The 23,828-nt window shown below is 41.6% G+C and overlaps 1 protein-coding gene across 1 annotated transcript in view; it reads left to right on the forward strand.

Moving 5' to 3' along the window:
• Positions 1-23,828, forward strand: part of LOC107124280 (low-density lipoprotein receptor-related protein 8-like) — a gene marked incomplete at its 3' end in the record, with an annotated part of 212,174 nt that overhangs the window by 140,432 nt on the left and 47,914 nt on the right. The window contains exon 3 of the mRNA XM_015427700.1: positions 5,161-5,283. Within this exon, the coding sequence (XP_015283186.1) occupies positions 5,161-5,283 (123 nt within the window). The remainder of the gene's footprint in view (positions 1-5,160; positions 5,284-23,828) is intronic.

Raw genomic sequence — 23,828 nt, forward strand, 5'->3', positions numbered from 1 at the left:
TTGTGGAGGGTTTTTATGTCTGTTCCACATAAACTAGTAAACAGTTCAGGAGATTGTTGCTCCATTTGTTACAATTACAAATAAATATTATTTAAAAAGTAAATTCTGTTTGTAATAACAGTTTGGATACACTATATTTTTAATATGCTAGTTGTGATAATTTCATGCCAAGTAAAATTGTCCATAGTCATATTTATGCTCCTAAAGTAACAGAATGACTTTTAATCTGGAAAAGAAAAAAGAAGTGCTAATGTAGCATTTTTTCAATTTTTCTAAATATTTATGTTTTTAAAAAATTCTGAGCTTCAGAATTTCTGGAAATTTTACATCTCTACGCCTTCTGGTGGAACATGCTCCCTACTGAGATCAGGGCTCTGCGGGATCTTATGCAATTCTGCCGGGCCTGCAAGACGGAGCTGTTCTGCCAGGCCTTTGGCTGAGGCAGCGGGCATCCACATATGCCCCCCCCCAGGTTGCAATCTCCCACCCCCTGATAACTGGCCATACCTAGTTACATCAATGGGCCAGATTCTCCCTATGGCCGGATTCTCCCTGGGTTCTGCTGGGCATCTGTACATTGCCATTGGGCTTGCAAAAGTGCCCCCCCCTTCAGTTTCAACTGTAGAGGTTTTGTGCTTTGGCATTATTTCTGTTGGGCTTACTTGCACTGTCACAGGGGCCCCAGGTTCTGCTGGGCATCTGTACATTGCCATTGGTTCTGCTGGGCTTGCGAAAGTATACCCCCTTCAGTTTTTACTATAGAAATTCTCTGGTTTGACTTTGGTTCTGTTTGGCTTGGTGCATCAGCTTGTGGTTCTACTGGGATTACTGAGTTCTGCAATGCTTTTGTTGGTTCTCAATGATTGCTACTTGTAGGGATGGTTTTTTGCTCTGGAAGCAGCATGCAGGCTTCCCCCTCCCCCATCGTAAATAACAGAAGATGGCTGGGAGCACTTTGTTCAAGAGCCTATAGAATTGGACCCCATTATCCAAACTACTTGAAATTTGGAAGTTATTTAAAGGACTGTCACCAGCAGGTCTGCTGCAGTTTTGGTGCCTCTACCTTTAAAAACACCCTCCTCAGCAACCCCAACATTTTCCCCTTAGGGAATAATGGACCAGAAAAATTTAGAAACCTGGGGGGAAAAAACCAAATCTGAATACCATATCAGTATTTGGAATCTAGAAATATTGGGGTTCAATGTACCCGACAACCCCCCCCCCCATTTTTAGCCACCCCTATTGACTAAAACATATGGTATCTCTTCACATTGTGAAGCAGTGGACTCCTGGGGTCCCAACAGTTCTCTTCAGAGTTCTCTTTCCTTCCCTTGTTGAATAGTTCAAGAGAATTCTGCTTAAAAGATTATGCTGTGTGGCAGGCTGGGTGGAAGCCTGGTAGAGCTGACAATAGCTTGTGGCAAAGAGGCCAGCCATGATCAGGCTTAGTTTCATGGATAAAGTGGAGGGGCAGGTAGCTCTTGATGATCCACCTCATACGATTATTGTGAATGAGACAGCTGCTGGAAAGTGCTTCACATGTAAAAGGGTGGCACAGAAATGATAAAGAATACAGATTAATAAATGAAGAAATGGCCTGTGAGTACTGTTTTGCCAAGGGCCTGCAGTTTCTCTAAAGAAGCATTGGATTTAATGAGTAGTGGCAAATGAATTGCCTGCATATCCTTCAGGGTTAATCATATTCAGCAGTGTTTGTTTAAATATGTTTGTTTTAATTAAAAGCGGGATTTGCACATTGGGTGCACAGGATCCCTCAGCTCTATTGCAGGAGGAATAATTACAGCCTTTGGGTTTTATGTCTCTCAGCAGTGTCCTTTAAAGATATTTAGATGTTTTCAGTTGAGATGAAAGGCCACACAGATTTCTTTTCCTCCCTATTAATCTGACACAGACCTCTGGGTAGATTTGATTATTGGCAGTGTTGGTCCCTTTAGCTTATTCTGCAGATGTTAGATTGGCGCATGTGACATTGTGGGGGGAAAGATGTTTCAAGCCGTCTGACTGTAAGGATGCACACATAGCGTATTAACACCTTAATGCCACCTTGCGGTTCATTGTCAACAATGTATTTCTTCTCTGCTTTTGTGATTCCTGATAATAAATTAATTGTGCCTCCCAAAGAGCAGTGTCGGGGGAACAAAGCAATCAGTGTCACCATCTGCTGCCGTTAGGTTTGTGTAGTTGAAGGAGCTGTGTATCTCCATCACTCAGGAATGTTGATAGACCATGACGCTGGCAGGAACTCCTTTTGCCAAAGATACCAGTCTGGGTATTGTGGGAGATTAGCACAGAAATGGCTCCCATCATTCTAGAACTGTGGTTGTGTTTGTGCAGCAAATGAGATGTGGAGACACAGGAGCACCTGGGCTGAATATTACAATAGTAAGATGATTGCCTAAAGCTAAAGCAGGCAAAACAAAATGTGAAACTTGACTGTCCACATACTTTATGAAGTTATTAGACCTTAATGGCTAAATTCCTCTGACCTAAGGAGAAATGAAGCCCTGGACATGGACAATGGTAGAAGGCGAGGCATACATTTACAGCCTAAAGCTATAATTGTATAACCACTTTGCAGTAACTCTACACTAAATCTGCTTTCTGTGATATGAAGTTGCAGCTTACAGAGGCTTCTGTTTCACCACATTTCAGAGAAAACAGAGGCACCAGCTTTTACGCATTGTAGCCTCTTGTGCTGGACATATCTCCTATCACTGTGCTGCTAACTCAGCAGACAATTATATCACAGCAATATAGATGTCTGCAGATACTTTCCAATAGACTTCATAAACCACAGTTGGTTGCCTCTTCCAGGCAGACTTCTTGAAAGTGTTGCAAGCTGGACACCTAAAATGCAGATTGCTCAGATTACCAGCCAATTTCAAAACCAGAAAATGACAAATATGAGCAGTATGTCATCTGTTTCCCTCAAAAGACTCTGAATGTGCACCAAGATGCCCTCTGTAAAACCACAGCAAGGATTCATAATCAAAGATGAAGAGAGTTAATATAACAAAAGCTGCTTGTGATATTTGGAATTTGGGTTCAACTTCTAAGTAGTCCCAGATCACTCGGAACATTCAGCCCCCCCCCCCCCGCAACTTCAGTAGAGGGAAGTCAATAGCAGCTAGAGGGCCTATGACATCCCTGCCTGAAAACCCCCCAATGTGACTTCAGAACAGATCAGCCAGTGGCCACCTCAGCAGAAAGGTCTGAAGACGAATGATGTGAAAAGTGTAAAAATGGGAGGGGGGGTTCTTTGAGAGAGTAAAAATGAGGCTCGTGCGCTATCGGCAAAGCTGATTAAGCGTACGAGCTGTTTTGCTGCCAGTAGAAAATAGACTGCTGAAGCTGAGATGCAGCATGTCTCAGAGTAGAGTAGGTGGGGCCAGCCTTTATAGGCTCGGCCCCGTTCCCCTCCTTGTCAGTTGCGCCTCGTGCTCGGACGTGGTTGACATCCGAGCACGTTGGGGGGATCGGCGTGAACAGGCCTTTGCCGGCCTGGAATACGATCTCGGAGGCGGCTTCAAGGGCGGCTGAGCGATCGGGATGTCGGCGGCTCGGGGGGACTATTGCAACCTCAGGGAGCCTCTTGGGTAAGCTCCTCCCTGAGGCTGTAGGGCTTCAGGGGTAGGCGCTCCTGGGAGGTGACCTGTGTGCTGGGCTGCCGGTCGCGGGCCAGAGACTTGGCCCTAGACTGGGGCTAGTGACTTGCCCATACATCTAGGCAAGGAGGTTCGCTAGAATGACACCTGCCTTGCCTGTTCTGCTCCCTTGCTGTTGTATTATTATGCAATAAATAGTTAATAAAGTGGCCCTTGTTTGAATTCCAAACAGTTGTCTGTCTCTTTATTTCCGGCTCTGGGGGCAAATGCACACCATCATTTTGATGGGCCCTTCGCTAGTTTTTCTGTGTTAGAACATAGCCATTATTTGTGACATTGCCAACTCCGCCAACTCAGAGTTCTTGCGTTACCTGCAAGGGAAATAGATGGCCTCTGTTCCTTGTGGTATACTTGTCTGGGAAGATTATACCTCTGTCTATTGAAGCTTTACAGTATTTCTTACTGGGATGTCACAGCAAGGAAGCCACATGTTTTATGAATCAGAAAATTAATACTATAGCACAGACTTTTCCCTCCTGCCATATACATATGCATTGACTCAGCTTCCCTTTACAGCTTGTCAGTTGATTTTGGCATAACAATGTCCATATTTTACCAAGTGGACAGGTTTGTTGTGTCAGTGTTTCTTTGTGGTACATTTAATATTTGCATCGCTAACTGTTTTTAGTGTCACTGTTCATGTTTCCAGTGGGTGGGCATTGGCAAGACTCATCTTGTCTCCAGAGCTGCATTAATGTGGCATGTCTGTTATTCGCCCACTGAGTAAACTCACAGCAGAGAGATTTAGCCTCTGTTCTTAGACATCACTACATTCATGCTTATCTGGGTTCTTGTTTCTTAGGGTATGTTTGCATTACAAATATAAACTGTGCTAACAACTGGGAATTGTAGTTCTTTGAAGGAGCTAAGGGGATTTCTTATTATAAAATTTGCATAGCACTTATAAAATTACATGCCCAAGGTTTTTTGAATGAAGACATGACTGTTGAATCAGTTTCAAATAGGTTTATGTGAATTCATATGCTTAGGTATTTATATTTCACCCTATCCTATGAACATAGAATGACATAGCAGTTTTGTCTTTATCTGTTCCTGTCCCCATATCTGTGCTTATTACACTTTTTCTTCCCAAATTTAACACTATTTTTGTTTCATTCAGCTCTCTTCTCAAATTCTCAGACAAAAGTTTTATTGCTAAAAAGTTCCTCTCATTTCACTTTTTTTTAAAAAAAGGTATATATAGTCTTTAAATAGCTGTGCACAGGAAGGGTCCAGTCCTGGTGACACAGTGGGTAGAAATGGTGGTCACTTCGTCTTATTGGACAGCTGGTTACTTCCATGAGGGAGGAGTAGCCCAGTCCCAGCTAGTGAGGTCTATGTGGACCTTTACGAAGCTGGGATTGAAAGTGAAATTAGCAAATTCTGTGTAGTTCTGCTTTGCAGATTAAATCCAGAGTATGAAATTGCTTCAAGGTTGAACTGTCTTTTAATTGTCCTCTCTTTCTCCTTTCAGCCAAGAAAACCTGTGCTGAAACTGATTTCACCTGCAACAACGGCCACTGCATTCCATCTCGATGGAAGTGTGATGGTGAAGAGGAATGTCCTGATGGGTCAGATGAATCTGAAGCGACTTGCAGTGAGTACTTTCACTGAGTGGTTGTGGAAATGTTTTTGATCAATTTGAAAAGGGGAAATTGGAATTAAAATTAATCAGATTTTCTCATATTTGTGCTATTATCCTGAAAGAGATCTTTCAGGGATATAGATTTAAAGCGGAACACTTTGAAGCTGATGTGTTTATTACCTCCGTTGTGCATGAATTGCATTTTAGGCCTAAGCATTAGTTTACCTCTAGAAATCTGCAAGACAGTGAAGATAGGCAATTTGCTAGAGAGATATAATCTTATTCCAGGTGGTTATTGCTTCCTATCTCCATCTTTACAGTGGAATGGATGGCACCCATTCTGGGAAAGTGACATCAAATGTATCTAATGTGGTTGAAACTGGGAAACTTATTTGGCTGAGATCATTCAGTAGAATGGAAATTGAAATGTACTAAGAAAAAAGGGAATCTTACTACTGTTGTAATAGTTTGCAATGCATTTCTTTTATTTTAAATTGCCCAGTTCCCTGCCCTATTTTACACATTTTATACTGTATGTCTGCAGAATCCAGGCTTTAGCAATACGAATCCCTAACTCATGCAATGTCTGGCAGCTGTATATACTGTATGTCTGGCAGCTTTTATACTGTATGTCTGCAGAATTCAGGCTTTAGCAATACAAATCCCTAACTCATGCAATGTCTGGCAGCATCTGTAAGCATCTCTAGGAAATGAGGGTAGATTCTAACATAACCTCTGACTCCCCTCCATTGAAGAATACCTATGAACATATTGTAAAAAAAGTTAGATAGAAATTCAGTGTTCAAACTTTGTTTTATGCAGATAAAATATACACTAAGGGGTCTTGAAATTCTGATCTCCAAAAGCTGTTTCTGAATGTAAACCTCCTACTGCTATATTGTTCCCAAGTTGTTCAGTTGTTAGTGAACCAGCTGATCTCAAACCTATGTTCGGATCCAAACCCATCATTTTGCATTCATTTTCATCCATTTCTCTTTGTATAAATATAAAGTCTGAATTAGTGAAATTTATTGTTTGTCTGATTAGGGCATGAATCCCCTATGTCTAGTTTTGCTTCTTGGTTTTGAGTTGCACGTTAAAGTCTGATTATTCCAGGTTGCAAATTGATCTCATGCAACTGCATTTCTCTAGTGCCGTCCCCATAATGCATTACAGCTGACAGATTTTCAGACAGTACAGCACTCTGAGAGCTGTGCTAGTATCAGGCAGCACCAAGCAAGCAGAGGCCTGGAACTCAAGTAAGATTGCTTGCAGGCAATAGCTAAAATAGAAGCCAAATCTATCCCAGCAGGATGGATTCTTTTGCAAATACAACATTATTGTAATGGTCATAACACACTCAATTTGCTCCATTGTATCTTCCCATGTTGTTATTTTCATCCATTTCCCATTGATCTGGAAGAGTGGAGAGTTTCTAAACATTCACTGATGCTGGTACATGGGTATTTAACCCAAAGGAAATGGAACTGACGGGTTAGGTATGTGTGAGTATGTGCACATATATATATTTTAATATTACCAGCACTATCTTGTTCGGGGAAACTGCTGTGTGGATGTGATCGTAGCCAGGGCTGCACAGAACTTGTTAAGAGCTTAAATGAAACAAAAAGGTAAAAAAGGTATCCCTTGCTCGAAAGCTAGTCAAATCCGACTCTAGGGGGCGATGCTCAAAGCTAGTTGAATCCAACTCTAGGGCGCAGTGCTCATCTCCGTTTCCAAGCTGAAGAGCCAGCACTGTCTGAAGACGTTTCCGTGGTCATGTGGCCAGCATGACTAAATGCTGAGGCACATGGAACACTGTTACCTTCCCACCAAAGGTACTTGTAATTTCTTGCTTTCAAACTGCTAGGCTGGCAGAAGCTGGGGCCAGAGACGGGAGCTCACTCTGTCTCTCGAACTGCTGAGCTACAGGCCTTCCAGCCTGCAACTTCAGCATCTTAACCTCTGAGTCACCGTGGCCCCATAAAATATATGAATAGGAAAATATTTTAAAATATGAAAATATGCTCCACAGTTCACAAAGGGCCAAAGCATTTCCTTAAATGGCAATAATTGTCACAGCTTGGTTTCACAGCATTGAAATAAAGCACTAACCATGCCCACTTAGAAGCCAAACTGAAGAGTTGTAAAGTGAGGGAGGTGCCGTCAGAAACAATTATTCCTTTTCATTTGGGAAAAATTGGTGGATTCGCCTAAGCTATTGACAATGGTTCTCTGCCAGAATCCAATGAGAATAATAGCTGGAGTAGAGGTGGAGCCAGGGGTGATCTATCACAACTGTTACAAATGGTGAGAACACTGTGTATGATCCATTGGTAGTTGTGTAGACAAGCAATATGACTGGTTGGAAGGGAGGTACCCTGCCTCAATGGAATGGTATAGCATCATGGGGGCCCATGGTTCAAACGGGAAAGGCCTAGATTCAGTCCATAGCATCTTCATTTAAAGGATTTCAGGTAGTACACTTTGGGAAAGAACTTTCTCTCCCTGAGGTCCTAGAGATCTGCTGCCAATTATGCTGGACAATACTGACCTAATGGACCAATGGTTTCACATGGTGAAAACAGCTTCATGTGTTCATGTGGGTACATGAGCAGGACCTAAGTGCAGAAGCTGATTGGACTGGGTGTGTAGCCCACAGAGGCCTGAAGAAAAGGGGACAATGTGGGCTCCAGGCACAAAAAAGAATATTGATAAGTTCTTCCCATCAATTGACTGATATTTAATCAGCCAGTCAGCTCTCTCAGGGCTTTGAAGGCAACTGTATTTGCTAAGCAGGTATATATTTACCTGTATGGAAAATGTCTTCTGAATCGATTAGAAGAAACTAGGCGATCCACAGATTTTGAAAGGGCAGAGAATGCCTTCTTATTTTATTAATGTGTTTTATTTTTAACATTTATAAGCTAGTCTTCTATTCAAAAGATGCCCAAAGCGGTGAGGCAGTGTCCTTTTTCTCTAAACCTCTCCTTCCAGCACTTCTATTATTTTTTCATGTATTGCAGCTTGTACAAACTAACTGCAAACAATGCATTGAATTTCAAGTCATGCATCGCATAAGTGTATTCTCAGGGGTGGATCATGGCAACAAGCATGGTAGTTTATTTGATGTTGCCAGTGTGCACTGCAGAGAGGAATGTACAATTAACTATCTTCTTTCCTGTTATTCTTACTGCTGCCTAATTAGAAAAGATAAACACACATCTTTGGTACTCTCTGTGGCTGCAAAAAAAAGAGGCCTGTGCTGGAGAGTAATCACTTCAGCAGTGACATTAGCATACTGATAATACTCCAGGGCTTGGTGTCTGTCTGTCTCCTTCCTAGTCAGTCTTCTTATTAATGCAGCACCACCCCCTCATTGGACAGGCTTAAATTAACTAAGCAGTTGTGCTTCCCACAATTCTCTGCCTGTAAATCTCTCCAACCCAATGCAACTGAATGGCCTATGTTTAGATTACACAGTTCACTCTAAGGCCCATGAGGATTTCTTTTGACCTCCATCAGCCTCTTTATGAGCCTAGTGATACATCTCCTATAAAGAAGATCAACCTGCACTATAGAAAGGTCGAAGCCTGCTGTAACCTGAACATTAACACAACCAAAGGGACCACAGTGTGTAAGGATATCAGAGACAACTAAAGCACAATGTATGATCTAGTTCAAAGATCTTGTAATTGTATGCAGGCACTTATCAATAATAAAGGATGCTAGTACTTCCAGAAATTGAAATGGTATAATATTTAAACAAAATAATTAAGAAATTCAGTACTGGTGTTTCAAGAGAAGATCTTGTAATTGTATGCAGGCACTTATCAATAATAAAGGATGCTAGTACTTCCAGAAATTGAAATGGTATAATATTTAAACAAAATAATTAAGAAATTCAGTACTGGTGTTTCAAGAGCAGGGGTTTGAATTGTATGCAGGCACTTATCAATAATAAAGGATGCTAGTACTTCCAGAATTCTCATTAACTTGAAACATGAGAACGAAAGTATGTGCATGTACCGGTTTTACCTCAGAATTTTTACCCCTGATTTCACCTGACCTTTCCCCTCTACATTAAATAAAATACTTTGTTATTTTTGAATTTCAAAATGCCTTGAGTGCCATTTAAGTTAAACTGGGCTCCTGATCTTTCCCTCAGGCTCCTGGGCTGAGCCAACAGCCACAATATCATACTGAGACAGGGTGGGACAGCAAAGAAGAAAGCACGTTACTAGGGCAGCTCAGTCAGTAAAGGGAAAGAAAACAGATGGAGAATCTTGCCTCTGAGGGAAAGAAGTGGACAGAGCTGTCATAACATCTGCCTGAAATGTTGAAGAGTGATTATTAGAGGTATGCATAACCTCACTCCCTGACATTTTTTTATTGGCTCCACCTCCTGCAGCAGCCATTTTGTAGTTGTCCACACCATCCTATGTCAGATTTGAAAGGTACCTGCAGGCTAGAAAAGGTTGGGAACCCCTCCTTTTACTTAATAGCATCTCTATAGAGCCACAGAATACATATGTTATTAAGGTGTTTTCCTGCAAAATTACTCCCACAGATCATATTTGTGTCTGAATAACTTGTTGAGGAAAAATCTAGCATTTATCAGGACCCTTTACTTGTCCAAAATGAATTCTGTTCAGTAGACTTATTTTCTTGCTGTCAAAGGGTGATGGAATGTACTCTCTATCTCTATTTGACATAAAACAGCTGTTTAAAGAGCCAGTGATCAATTTTCTGAGGAAGTTTTTCATTGGGGATACAATCCTACAAACAAATGAATAACTTTAAAGTTGCTGGAAACCAATAATATGCAATTTATTCCTTACAGTTTCCCATAAAGCTTCTTTTTTTCTCTTTCAATTGAGCTGAGGAAGCTCCTTGAAAAAATATGATCAACCAGCTTAACGTTGTTTCACTTCACCAACTTTTGCTGGTTTCCCCCCCTTTCTTTGCGGAGGTAAAATTTTAAATCTGCTTTTGAATTACTTAGCATATTTAGCTAAAGACTCTTTTTGGAAAAAGCTGCAATAGATTGTACTATTGGCTAGCAGCTTGTGCTGGTGAAAACCTGAGTTAAAGGTGCAGGAGGGTCTTGGGTACGTCCTGATGCTCTCATACATTTCCTGGCTGAGTAACAGACAGAAAGGTATGGAGAATGGCTGTGGCTCAGTGGCAGAGCATCAGCTTGGCATGGAGAGGATTCCAGGTTCAATCTCCAGCATCTCCAGTTAAAAAGGATGAGGGAGTGGTAATGCGAAAGACATCTGCCTGAGAACGTAAAAGAGCCACTGCCAGTCTGAGTAGACAATACTAACCTTGAGGAATGGAAGGTGTGATGTGATCATGTGAGGAGACAGCTAGTGTAAATCAGGGCTAATAAGAAGTGATCCTCAGGGTGAATGTATGCTTATGTGTGTGTAAAATGAGATCAAGGATTGCAAACTGCACACATTTGCTGCTTCCTTTCCTGTTCTCCCTGGTTGTCCACTGTGTGAGACAGGTTGCTGAACTAGATGGACTACTGGTCTGATCTAGCAGGGCTCTTCTTATGTTCTTACCATATAAATGATAAGTGGTGACAGGCATTAGCAATAGATAGCTAGGGTAAATGATTGATCCAAGCCTTCATGGCTGCATGTGAAGTTGAACCCATCTCTCTCCAGTTCTAGCAGAACACTTAACTCCTGCACACACTCTCTTTGATGTTACATTATAGAAACATAAAAGGTTACGATGAAACTTATCTGAATTATTACCAATAAACGACTTTTGTTTAAAAAAAATAGAAACATAAAAGGTGTTTTTCTGTGCTCTGAAGGCCTGGACTCTCAAAGGCCTTCTCTAACAGATGTCTCACCTCTGGGGATAGGGAATTCCAGGGCTATTTTTGGGCAGGAACGCACAGGAACGGAGTTTGGTCTGGCTCCCAAGTTGGCCACACCCAGCAGGAACTCATTAGCATAATAGGCCACACCCAACAGCAGGAACTCATTAGGATTAGCTACATTAGGGGTGTGTGGCCTAACATGCAAAGGAGTTCCTGCTCCAAAAAAAGCCCTGGGTTTTGACAACAAACAAGGTAAACAGAATAAGAAGCAAAAGGTGGGTGTGGCTGGATGACCACACTTCTGGTAACACTGGGGTGTGGCCTAATATGCTAATGAGTTGTGCTGTCATGGGTGTGGCCTAATATGCTAATGAGTTCCTGCTGTTGGGTATGGCCTATTATACTAATGAGTTCCTGCTGGGCTTTTTCTACAGAAAGAGCCCTGGGGAATTCTACAAATTGGGTGTGGCAATCCACAAACTCTCCTTGTGGACTCCATCTGGTCTCACCTTATGTAAAGATAGCTCTTTCAAGAAGGCACCATCTGTTGGCCTTAAGACTTTGGTAAGACTTGGTTAGTCTGAATCCAAGCCATTTAGGGGCTTTAAAGGTCAAAATCAGCATCTTCAACTGCACCTGGAGACTTATAGGAAGCCAGTGATGTTGAACATCACTGGATGTTGACTGTCATGCTCTCTATCCCCAGATCTAGAAGCCTGTTTTCAAGCATCTTATTAAAACCTGGTCCAGTGTTTCATTTTTATGCAGTTTACATGTTCAAAAGAAAGACTTTCAGATTGCCCCAAAGTAATCTTTCTCAGGCCCATAGCTACAGTGGGGCATCTCGAGGCTAGCCCCCCTGACTTGCTGGCAAGCCCCCCACGACTTCCCATCTAGCCAAGGGCCCCCGAGCAGTGGCAGGTGAGGGGGAGGAGCTGAGGATTCCTGCACAGCTGTCTGGCATGAAGGGCCAGCTACGGTGGCCATGTGGAGCCAGATAGTACCTCTCTATTTCCCCCCAGAAACTAAATTAAATTACCTTTAATTCGATTAGCCAGTGCCCCCTAAGAAATTTAAATGCCCCCTGACTTTAAAAATCCTGGGTACGCACCTGATCTTTCTGTTGAAAGAGTGATGGTTTTTTGTTTTTGCTGGGAGGTTTAACTAATATGTCTAAATTTGAATTTTTAAACCTGCTCATGCTTGTTTGCCACAATAACAAGGTGAGGTAAAGTTGTCTGTGAGAAGAGCAGCAATAACCAGCAAAATCATCTGGTTGCCACAGAAAGCTGTTACAAAGCAAGACTGAGAAGAGGAGGCAGTCCAAGGGTTGGTAATAAAACCTAAGAAGTCTGTGTGGGTTGTTCATAGGCCGCTTTAAAAAAATGCTTCCTCCCAGTAGTCTGAAGACAGTAAAATGGCCATCCAGGTCTGTGGTTAAAAAAGTTCAGCAGTAGAAGTGGTGGGAGCATACCGAAGCTGTATGGGTGCTGGAGGCTCCTGGTAACCAACGGCCAGGCCTACCTAACGTCCAGGGAAAGCTGAGTGAGAAAACATTGCCCAAATTTGGTGGAAAATATTTCCCTTCTATCCATGCATGATTCTCAATGGCATAAAAGTTTGACATTATCAGTACATTAACACTGCTTAACAATATAATGGTAAGAACCAGCTGTAACTCTAAACTTCTGTGTGATTTCTGCAGTCTTTTTAAAATAGAGCTATTATCTGCAAAACCATAGCATGATTTTTTTCCCATGGATACTATAGGCCGTGTGCTTTGGGTGTACGCAGTTTAGATCTCGGTATTGGACACCTGATTTAAATTGTGTTGAGTCTTGTTTTTGTTGTTAGTCCACTGCAGTTGCTGAACAGTCAAAAAGAAGGGAAATGCTTCCTTTAATAGGATAATAAATTTTCTCAGGTAGCTGGGTAAGATTGTCAAAAGGAAAATTCCCAACCAACAGAAACCATGTAACTCCTCTTGCTTGCAGGTTTCTTGAAGACCTGTATGCTTTGCTTTGATGGGTTTGATCACTTTGTTGGCAGGTTTTTATTATGTTTGCTCATCTGGGGATCTCTTTTGACTTCAGTTTCCCACAGATGAAAAGTACTTTTTCAAAGCTTACTCTCTTTTACAGATGGTAATATCTTTCACAAGTGTTGACTCTTTATCTTTAATATAATTTCTGTCCCTGAGTGTTTGTTTGTGAAATCTTCCATCTCTGTTTTTTTATTATAATTGCAGTATTAGAATAAGGGGAGAGAGGGGAATGATTCCGTACAAGAAGAAAATAAAAAGGCAACTGCTGGGTATAAAATCTCAGAAACAGCAGAAGGTACAAGCTAGACACAGATCTTCCTCATGGGAGATTTCTTCAGAGACCCGGCATCATTCATGCTGTCACTGGGGACTTTGTGGACACAAAAACTCATGTTAGCAAAGGGCTTCTGCTTTCCATCATCAGAGGATGAAGAAAGTGTTGATGAGGATGCATCAAATAATGGAACTAGCCATATTTTTTATACTCATACATCTATGGCTACAGAATCTGTAAGACTGCTCAAGTTAGTGGTTTTCAGACAATGTATTAGGAAGGCCTGGGATGTGTTGGAAGCTTGTAAGGGATTCTTCTATGAAAAGATCAATAATGGCTTGCACATCATAATCGTTTCCTCCCTGCAATTTAACTAAAGTGCTATATTCTAGAGTATACACTCAATTCTTGTCAGATGACAGTGAGACAGAACAGCCCTGGGGTTGGTTCTAGATTAAATTTTCTGTCAGGAGTTTGGAACTTTCTCCCCCTACCGCTTGCAAGGTTCACCCTAAGGAATGATGCAAGGGGGGCTGCAGCAGAAGGAGGAATCAGTGCAAACTGCCAATTTAGTCTGGATCCAAATCCTGGTCACTGTCTCATCTGAACTGAGTGAGCACCCTAGAATGTGTTTCTGAAACTTGTTCAACATTCCACCAGCCAGTCCCTCCCTCCATGGGGATGTTGGCATTGCACAGGAGGAGCAGGGACCTTTTCCCAGGCTGTTGTGCCTTCCCAGTCTTTCTGGTTGTGTTATACTAAAATGATGAACTTGCAAAGAGTCTTGGTAAGCTGTCATCTCAGAAATAGGGTTTCTAGAGACAACCTTTGAAAAAAATAAACCAGGAAGCCCGATCTTGTCAGATCTAAGAAGCTAAGCAGGGCTGACCCTGGCAAATACTTGGATGGGAGACTTCCAAGGAATACCAAGGCCAGGACACAGAGGCAGGCAATAGCAAGCCACTTCTCTGAAATGTCCAAGCCCCATTAGGAATTGCTAGAAGTCAACCATGACTTCCAGGCACGTGCACACACAGACATACACGCACACACACAAATTACCCGAACAAAAGTTTAAGAAAAAAGTAAATATCTCCCAGGAAGCCGGAAGCCCAAGGCAGCAGCTACAATGACTATTTGGAATAACAGAACCCATATATGTAAAACATTGCAGACTGTTCAGTAGCTAAATCTTCAACATCCATCTTTTCTTTAGCTCAGCTCTGAAACCATATAATATTTTAAACTGATGCACTAAAGAGCATCCCTTTGTTAGGTCCGAGTCCCACATTTAATTTTGACATTGTAAATTCACTGTATGTTAATATCTTCCCCATTCCTTTTATTTTTGCATAGTGACTTGTTTTCAGAAGAAATCTCCTGTACAGATGATGAAAGGAAGAGAAAGTAATCTTACAATGGCTTGACCACTTTACAAATTAGCATAAGTACTGAATGTTAGAGGTAGAGGCTTCTGTCAGAAGCTTGAGTTGAACCAGGGAGTGTTGTTCGACAATCTGGAAATAAGACAGTTATGTTATGACTGTATTTGATTGTTAACAGAAGTCTGGTGGGAGCCTAATCACTAATTCAAAAAGTGGAGCAGCGGAGAAAGGAAATGGCATCTCTCTCTGACTCTAGACAAAACCAGGTAGAAATTAATTCATTAATTACATATCCTTTAACAAACTCCCTGTCTATCAGTGGGCAACACAGTTACTTAAATCAAGAGGACAGTCAGAGTGGCCACCTGCATATCAGGTGCTCACAGAATATCTGCATATCATAATTTTGCTTCTAGTCTTTGGGAAGCTTAGGTCAAAGATGGAGTGGAGTGGGGATTGTCTTGTATTAGTGTGTCTTCTGAACTTCTATGTGCTAGTTCTGTTCCAACTTTTACCATTGTTAGTTCCACTTACAGCTGTTAGCCCTCTCCATTAAAATGCTAAGTTGCTGATTACATATTTTATTATGCCTCAATATTGTTCATTATTAGCATTACAAAAAAAACCCATCTACTCTAACCATTTATAGTCCAGTTCTGTAGCCCCCAAAATGGAGCTTTTGAGAAGTCTTAGATTATGTTCATTTACCACTAGCCCACTCTGGTCAGTGGGGCTACTCAAGCAGCCTCGTACCTATATGGCTAATCTACTTGTATTGTATTGCATGGCATGGGGGGAAGGGGGCCATGTTTATTGCTTAGCCTCTTAATTGAAGTGGTATGTTGTGCCATTCTAGCCTTCAAGCATTTGATTGGCATTACACTCATGAAAAATAGCCTATCTCATTTCTTAATAAACTCCTTAGTGGTGGACAATGGAAGAGTATGATGGATGGAAAGTTTTCACATCCTCTGTGTTTAGCATCATGTGGGAAGATTTTGAGATACCTGAAGAAGATGGCAACAGGCAAGTATTAACTTAAAGACTACTGGGTAGCATTAGGAATGTGACAATGTGTACCAGCAGTTTATACAAGAAAGAACAGTAACAATAGCTGCATATTATTCTTGACTTCAACAGCATATTAAATTATCCATTTAATGCAATGCAGTGAAAATCATTTGAATTTTTAAAGTATCCATTATAAAAAAAAATTATTTCCATAATTATCCACTTGTTTAACTGCTTTAAAGTCATTCCTGGCACATCTCCTTGACAAACCAGCAGAGTTAATGAATTGCCCTGCAGACATTAAGATATGATGCGTTCTTTTGTTATATTTTTAACCTATTTTACTAATTTGGTGTAGTTTCATTTTAAAAAGGGATGAACAAGCTGCTGAGTTGTGAAGAGTAAAAATCCAAGCTAGGTTGAGCTTACTATTCACTATTTATTTGTACTTATACTGCCTTTACACATAATTAAATTCTTATTGGAAGCTCTGTTGTTTCGCAATCCCATAGACTTTCTTTGATATGCACCTTACAGTTTCCCAATCAACAATTCATCCTTTTTTTCCTGGTTTAAAGCAGCCATAGGGTTGATACAGAAAGCCATTCCAAAGTCTGGTTGAAGTGTTTTAAAAACACATTTGCTGCATTCTGCAGCACTGGGTTTCAATGCAGACAATGTGTGTTGAAGTCCTTAAAACCATGCTTAGGGCCAAACTAGACGTCACAGTGTCCCCAGATCTGAACTGGGGATGTTGCTACCATTTTAAATACTAATGGTGGTCATTTCAAAATACCACGAGGGCCCAGTCCTGATTACTGCACCATGGAACAAGCCATAATTGTTCCTCCTCCCCCCGCAAATTGTCAGGTGCCAAAACAAAGCAATGACCATGCTTGTCTATATGTATTTATTAGTAATTTCTTTGCACTGAGCTTGCTCTTTATCTTGCATGATGAGAAGAGAGTTTGGTGAGTACAATACTCCAGATAGCTAATTTTAAAATGTGCTTGTCTCAGATAATTAAATGGAGTGTGAACTGTGAGGATTTCCCCCCGTCTTTAAAGGACTACTTGTAATAAACTGATTTTGGGAGGGCTTAATGTTCCTTATGTTGCTGATTTTTTACAAGGAAGAATATATTTATAAATCATTTGTAGTGCTTATAAAAACAGTACAGGTTTCAGGAGCTGTAGACATCTCCAAAGCAAATTATTTGTGTAGCTTTCTGGATAACTCTTCTGTTCCAGTTCTATATAGTGAGTTTCAAGAAACAAATTCTATAAACTGAAATGCCAGTTCTGAGGACAAAGAGATCTCAAACTTTGGAGTATAGGGCCAAGTCATGACAGTGTCTATTCTGTGCCTTCCCATATGCAGACAAAATGTTCATCTACTAGTGTTCAATTGTCCTTTGGGAGGAAATGGAACTAGACCTACATTGGGTGTTACAGTGGAAGAGAAAAAGCTTTGGAAATAATGGTTGCCCCATTAATTCCCAACACATTTTTCATTTCTCTTTTAGCAACCTCCTGGACCTTTCCCAGGGGTAGAGTACCCCAGATTAATTTATAATGAGGTACAAATAAGAAAGGTGAAAAATACAGAATATGATGGCACCATATTTCCAGTCAAAATATTATGAGGACCTTGAGTAGAATGTAAAGAACTGATGAAGGATTTGTAAACTGTGTTGATGAATCAAATAAATGAACTTATCCAAAAACAAAGGAAGGTATATTGGATTTGTATTTGAAGACAAGGTTCCAAGTTTTGGAAAGATATCACCAAGCAGAGGAAATGTGCAGGGACCTACAGAAATGTGAGGGTTGACTTGCAAAACTGAGTTATAGTTGGGTGGGAGATAGCAAGTGCACTGAGATTGTATTAGGGTTGACTTTTTACCTGATTGCAGGAAATGTCATTGCACAATATAATTTTTGAAAATCATGTCTTTTGTTTTCCATGTTGTGAAACTACTGCATGCTATGTTGTTGTTGTAAAATAGCACACAGTTTTCACATGTGATGGTGTCTGTTGATAAAGATGGAACAGCATGCACAGAATCAATTTAACAAGCCATGGCAGAATGACAATTGAAGTTTCAGCACCATGGACAGATCACTGGTTGCATAGCGAACTGGGCTGCCTGTTAGATTACTTAAATTAATATTTCCTAATAAATTGAGTGCCTCTTCTAACATTACTGTCTAAATATCTTCATGGGTTTGCAATATTAGAATATTCTGTGGTTATCAAATATGTAATATTATAGATAAAGGACTGAACCCTATGATACTGTTTTCATGCTGACATCCTCACGCCTGAGTCAGCATGCCACTTCTCTTGAAATCCTAGCACTCAGGATTGGTAGACACTTCAGAATAGCATGTGGGGTGAAGTGGGGTTTTTCAGTGGGAAAGAGAATCTGTGAAAATCATACTTAGCTGCGGTCACACGGAGCATTAGGAACGCTAGAGGGACGGAAGATAGGTGGATTTTCCGGGCGCGAACTCACCGCCACATCTGGGAAGCGTCGAGCTCCCGTGGCGAACCCGAGGCTTCCCGCGGAAGATGCGTGGTAAAAAACTAGTACCTCGGAGGTACTAGTTTCCTGAAACCGCGGGGCAAGGGCGGGTGTCTGATCACGTTTCCGGTAGTAGTTCCAACGCCCGCCCATGTCCCCTCGCAAAAAGGCCTTGCTGAGAGATCACTCCATTATACCCTCAGCTCCATTGTAGCCTATGGGGACCATTCCCCATAGGCTATAATGGAGAATTGATCCAGGGGTATCTGGGACTCAGAGGGGCTGTTTTTTAAGGTAGGGGCACCAAATTTGCTGCATAGCTGCTGGTGCTTCTCCTCAAAAAATCCCCCAAGTTTTAAGATTAGACCAGGGGGTCCAATTCTATGGGCCCCCAAAGGATGTGCCCTCATTCTCCATTGTTTCCTTTGAATGCCTGAGTTTACTTGCCAAGCCTTGTAATACTGCCTTTCTATAGACTATTCAGTACTCAGTATCAAAACTGCCAAATATCTTGATCCTGCTACCCCTCTGTCTACGTTCCACCTTTAGCAGTTGTATTTGCCTGCATTGTATTGCATTTTTACAAAAGCCACTAGAAAAGCAATCTGAAATAGTTTTATTTAATCTATTGAGTAAGTATCCAACAGTACACTGCTAGCACAGATGGTATCAGTCTGTTCTTTTGATATAAGTGGATCAAGACTGGTTGCAATCTGAACCAGAAGATAAGTATAGACTGGAATTATTATTTAAAAGTGCTTGGGATGTTTCTTCTTTAGGAATGATACCTTTGATTAAAATAAGCTGCTTTAAGATTGTAATGCATTATAGTGGATACAACAATATTTGCACAGAATTATTTGCAGCTTTTGAGATCTGCTGCCAAACCAGATTTTTTTCTTTCTTCTAACTCCTGAGCATCCTTCTGAGTTATGTTCTTTACAATGACTGCTGGACAGCATAGGATGGGCTAAAAAGTAAAAGTAAACTTATTGCAAGGATCTTTCCAATGCTCTATCTAGCAGCTGTTAGTAGTTTCATTCAGAATGATTATCATGAAGTGAACAGTGAGGAATTGTTTCTAGAACAGTTGAAACAGATAGACTGTAGTGATGTGCAGAAGTATAAATATTCCTGCATCTGCTTAAAAGAGACTAGCCCATTCCTTCCCCCTAGGTGTGTGGCACAGTTCCCTCTAAGCTGTGCTAGGGGGCGCTGGCACACGATTTTTCAGAGGCCAGCTCAGAGGCCTCAGAACATTTTTTCCCATCCGTAGGAAACAATGGAGGATGGGGGCACCTCTTTCTGGGGCCCATAGAATTGGGGTTTTGTGGAGAGGCAACAGGAGCCGTGCTGAAAATTTGGTGCCTCTAGCTCAAAAAACAGCTCCCAACAGAGCCCCAGATACCCCTGGATCAATGATCTATTATAGCCTATGGGGCCCATTAAGTATAATGGTCTCCACAGGCTATAATTGAGCCAGAAAAAACCACGAATTTTTTGCACACCCCTATTATGATTTGTAAGCTGCCTCGATTCACAGGGAAAAGCGGGATATAAATATTTGAATAAATAAATAGTTTGGGCAGGTTGATAACATTTAAGCAACTTCCTGTTTGTTAGGCTAGGCAGGGTTCTGACAGTGATTGTTCTACTTCTGTTATACTTGATCTGTAATGTTGGTTGTCATATTTCACTAAAACCCCCAAAGTGGACTGCAAGAGTTTTTTCTCCTCTAAGTGCTGGTTTGTTTTCTCAGGGTCAGCACAAGGTGATGGTCCAAGGCCAGGTCTACCAATATAGTGGAAAGGGGCAGGTAGACCTTTTCTTTGGAGACCTGCTCTACCCCTGTAGAGGACAACGTTTTGTGTAATGAAATTTGACTTGATTCTGTTTTCTCTTATAATGTTTAAATTATTCTTAAAACATAGTTTAAAAGAATTCATTCTGAGATTTCTAAAAGGTTATGGAAATAATCTTCTAAAATAGTCAAATGTAGACTTGCTCACAGCTTTAACGCTACTAGCTTTTTTCGCTCGTGAGGTAGAATTTTTGCTCACAACAGTGTGGACCTTAGAGGGAACATTGTGCTCTGTGGTATGGAAGCAGGTTGCTTGATGTGGTTATCATTGCCCTATGCAGCAATGCATAATACACACCAGGGATGAGGGAGCACTAAAGGAAATCTAGGCATGAAACCCTGTTTTTTGGTACAAATCACCCATGGGATCATAACAATGGTTGTATCAGGACTACCCGCATATAGTGCTACTTTATGCATCTCCTACCTTACTTGAGACCGCCTCAGTTTGTAAGAAGTAGCTTCCCCACAGTCCTTATTGTTCTGTTTAAGCTCAAGAATGATGTTTGTAATTTTCTTCTGCACTCCTTGCTGTGATAGCGGCTATATAGCTTCTGGGTCAGGTTCCAGATTGGAGTGGAGAATCTCAAAGATAAAATTCCATTAGTGGTGTTTGTGTATGTATAATAAAAATATATATGTAAGTATGTTTGAGATCTGCTGTTCTATGTCATCTTCCAGAACAGGCCTCATCAGTTCAAGATCAGAAATTGCAGTACATTCTAAATACCTGCAATTGTCAGAGAAACAGGGAAAAAATGAAAATTGAACATAACAAACCTCCCGCTGGTCGCCGGGGGCTGATTTGCCGCTCCGAGGAAGACAGGCAGCAACAGAGCCTGACTCCTGGAGTCAGGACCCAGGCAGGGGGCGGAGCCGGCTTGAGTAAACATCCGGGCTCTGCTCCTGCCATTTGGCAGTTGCTCCAATGTGCTCGCCCTCCCTCCCACCCTGTTCTTAGTGTAGGCTGTTGCTGGTTGCCTATTGGAGCCAGGTAGGAATTTTTCGCTTCTACCCAGTATTCGCTTAATGGGTGGAGGGATTTTCGCCTACCTTGCACTGAGAGCAGTGGATTGGATAGTTGGTTGTGGTGGTCAACACATAAATAGGTTGGTCACTTGGCAGGTTGGTGTGGGCAAGAAACTGGAACCGGTGAGCACCTTACAGCATTTTTCCCCATTAGGGAACAGGGGGTCATCAGGAACTGCGTTTGGATTTCTAAGCTCCAGGGTGGGGAATGGTGATCACCTCCTCTGGGAACCTCTTAGGGTATGCTCCTCTCTGCAAGTTGGAAGGCTTCAGGGGTAGACGCTCCTAGGTGGCGACCAGTTTGCTGGGCTGCCGGTCGCGAGCCAGGCCGATGGCTCAAGACCGGAGCTGGGTGACCCGCCCGAGAAAAGGGCAAGGAGGTTGGTCAGGGGAGTGACACCTGCCTTGCCTGTTCCGTGCTCGCTTAGCTAGTCTCTTGCTGCAATGCTATGTTAAATAGTTAATAAAGTGGCCCTTGTTTACTTCCAAACTGTTGTCTGTCTCGTTATTCCGCCTGGGGGGGCAAAAAACAAGTTCTACTATTAGAATAAAATTGTTTCCTCCCTTTTGATCAAAGGGAGAGTTGGATGAAAGGTGCAGCTTGGGTTCTTTAAAGTCCATAATTAATAGTTATGTTTAGAAGTGGCTAAGCATATATTAATTAGAGAGAAACTTTGACAGCAAAGGAACTGTTTAATCTGTGTCCTCGGTGAACATCAGAACTACTATAGCAGAGGAAGGATGTATAATTAATAGTATGAATATTCATGCTGATTTTAGCAGGTAGTGACTATTTTTATCTACTTAGATGGTCCTGATGCTCCTCCACGAGTCTGAATGTATTGACAGAATCTGCCACATACAACCTAAGTTATAGTTTTTCTAGTTACTACATTAAATAGACTACAGATCTTCGTGTATGTTCCAGTATCTCCATTCAGATTACATTCTGGGCAGTTGCCTTCATCATCAAGTGCAAAGATTTGTCATTGCCTATTTAAGCCGTGTTTGGTTTGTGACCTATGGCATGTATTAGTAAAATGGCTTGGATCCTACCTAGATGTCCATGGGCGTAAGGAAGGGGTGAGTTTTGCCAATTCCTCCCCTCCCATTGGAGACTTCCAACCCTGCCCCATTCCTGCAGGACCTGCGGGTCCTCTAGGAGCATCATTTCAGGTTTTGGACTCCCATGGGATGTCTTTACCATCAGTAAAATGTCACAATATACAATGACAGTGTGTCCAAAAGACTCTTGGACTTCAGAAACTCAGGCAGAGAGATTTAAAAACTGAGCCAAATTTGGCATGCAGAAAAACAGACACTCTAATAAGATATGAGTAGCCTCTTTATGCAATTGCAATGACCTCTGCCATCCAGCCCACCCTTACTGCAGTAGTTTCATTTTCTGCTGAATGCCTTTTTCAGTGGAGCAAGGGAGAAGGAGTATGTTTAGAATATCTAAGATTTGAGCCAGATACAAGTATCATGGCCAATAGGAATGGCAGAAAAAAGTCCTAGAAATCAAGAGGCCTTAGTTATCCTGATAACTGTGAAGCAACTGTTTGTTGTACTTCTAGAGAACCTGCCTCAAGATACCAGACTGGATCTTAAAAAATTCCCAATAGAAGGATTAGGTTGTTTAGGAATCTTTTGAAGAAATGAAATGGTCTAGAAATACTAGTGACTGGGCTTAGTTTCCAGACACACTAGTATACTGAACTGCTGGTGACTAAAAATGGTATAAGTAATTTGGCTATAGGTGTTAGAACAGCCTCATTCTGCCTTTTCAGAAGGGCAAAAGCAATCTCAAGTGGTCTGAAGGCAACTCCTTGCTGTATGCACACAAGTATATAAATAAGCTAGTGCAAATTAAATCATGTAAATTGATATGCCAAGTTACATATAATTTCACGAGATTTAAATTTTAATTTGGGCAAGGAAGACTTGAGTAGTACAAATCCTTCATCAGCAGTACTGCTCATTGGGTGATCTTGAGCCAGTCTTGTTGTTCAGTCACACAGTCGAGTCCGACTCTTTGCAACCCCATGGGCCACATCACGCCAGGTCCTCCTGTCTTCCGCCGTCCTCTGAAGTTTGCTCAATTTCATGTTCATTGCATCGATAACACTGTCTAACCATCTCATCCTTTGCCGTCCACTTCTTCTGTTACCTTCAGTCATTCCCAGCATCAGGGTCTTCTCCAGTGAGTGGTTCCTTCTCATTTGGTGGCCAAAGTATTTGCGCTTCAGCTTCAGTATCAGGCCTTCTAGGGAACAGCCAGAGTTGATTTCTTTTAGGATTGACTGATTTGATGTCCTTTTAGTCCAAGGGACTCTCAAGAGTCTTCTCCGGCACCATAATTCAAAAGAATCTATTCTTCGGCGCTCGGCCTTCCTTATAGTCCAACTCTCGCAGCCATACATGACTACTGGGAATACCATTGCTTTGACCATGCGGACTTTTGTTGGCAGGGTGATGTCTCTACTTTTTATCATGCTGTTTAGGTTCGCCATCGCTTTCCTCCCAAGGAGCAGGCGTCTTTTAATTTCATGACTGCTGTCACAGTCTGCGGTGATCTGGGATC

This window comes from Gekko japonicus, unplaced genomic scaffold, assembly GCF_001447785.1.
Source record: "Gekko japonicus isolate JY-2015 unplaced genomic scaffold, Gekko_japonicus_V1.1 scaffold332, whole genome shotgun sequence".
Taxonomy (NCBI): Eukaryota; Metazoa; Chordata; class Lepidosauria; order Squamata; family Gekkonidae; genus Gekko; species Gekko japonicus.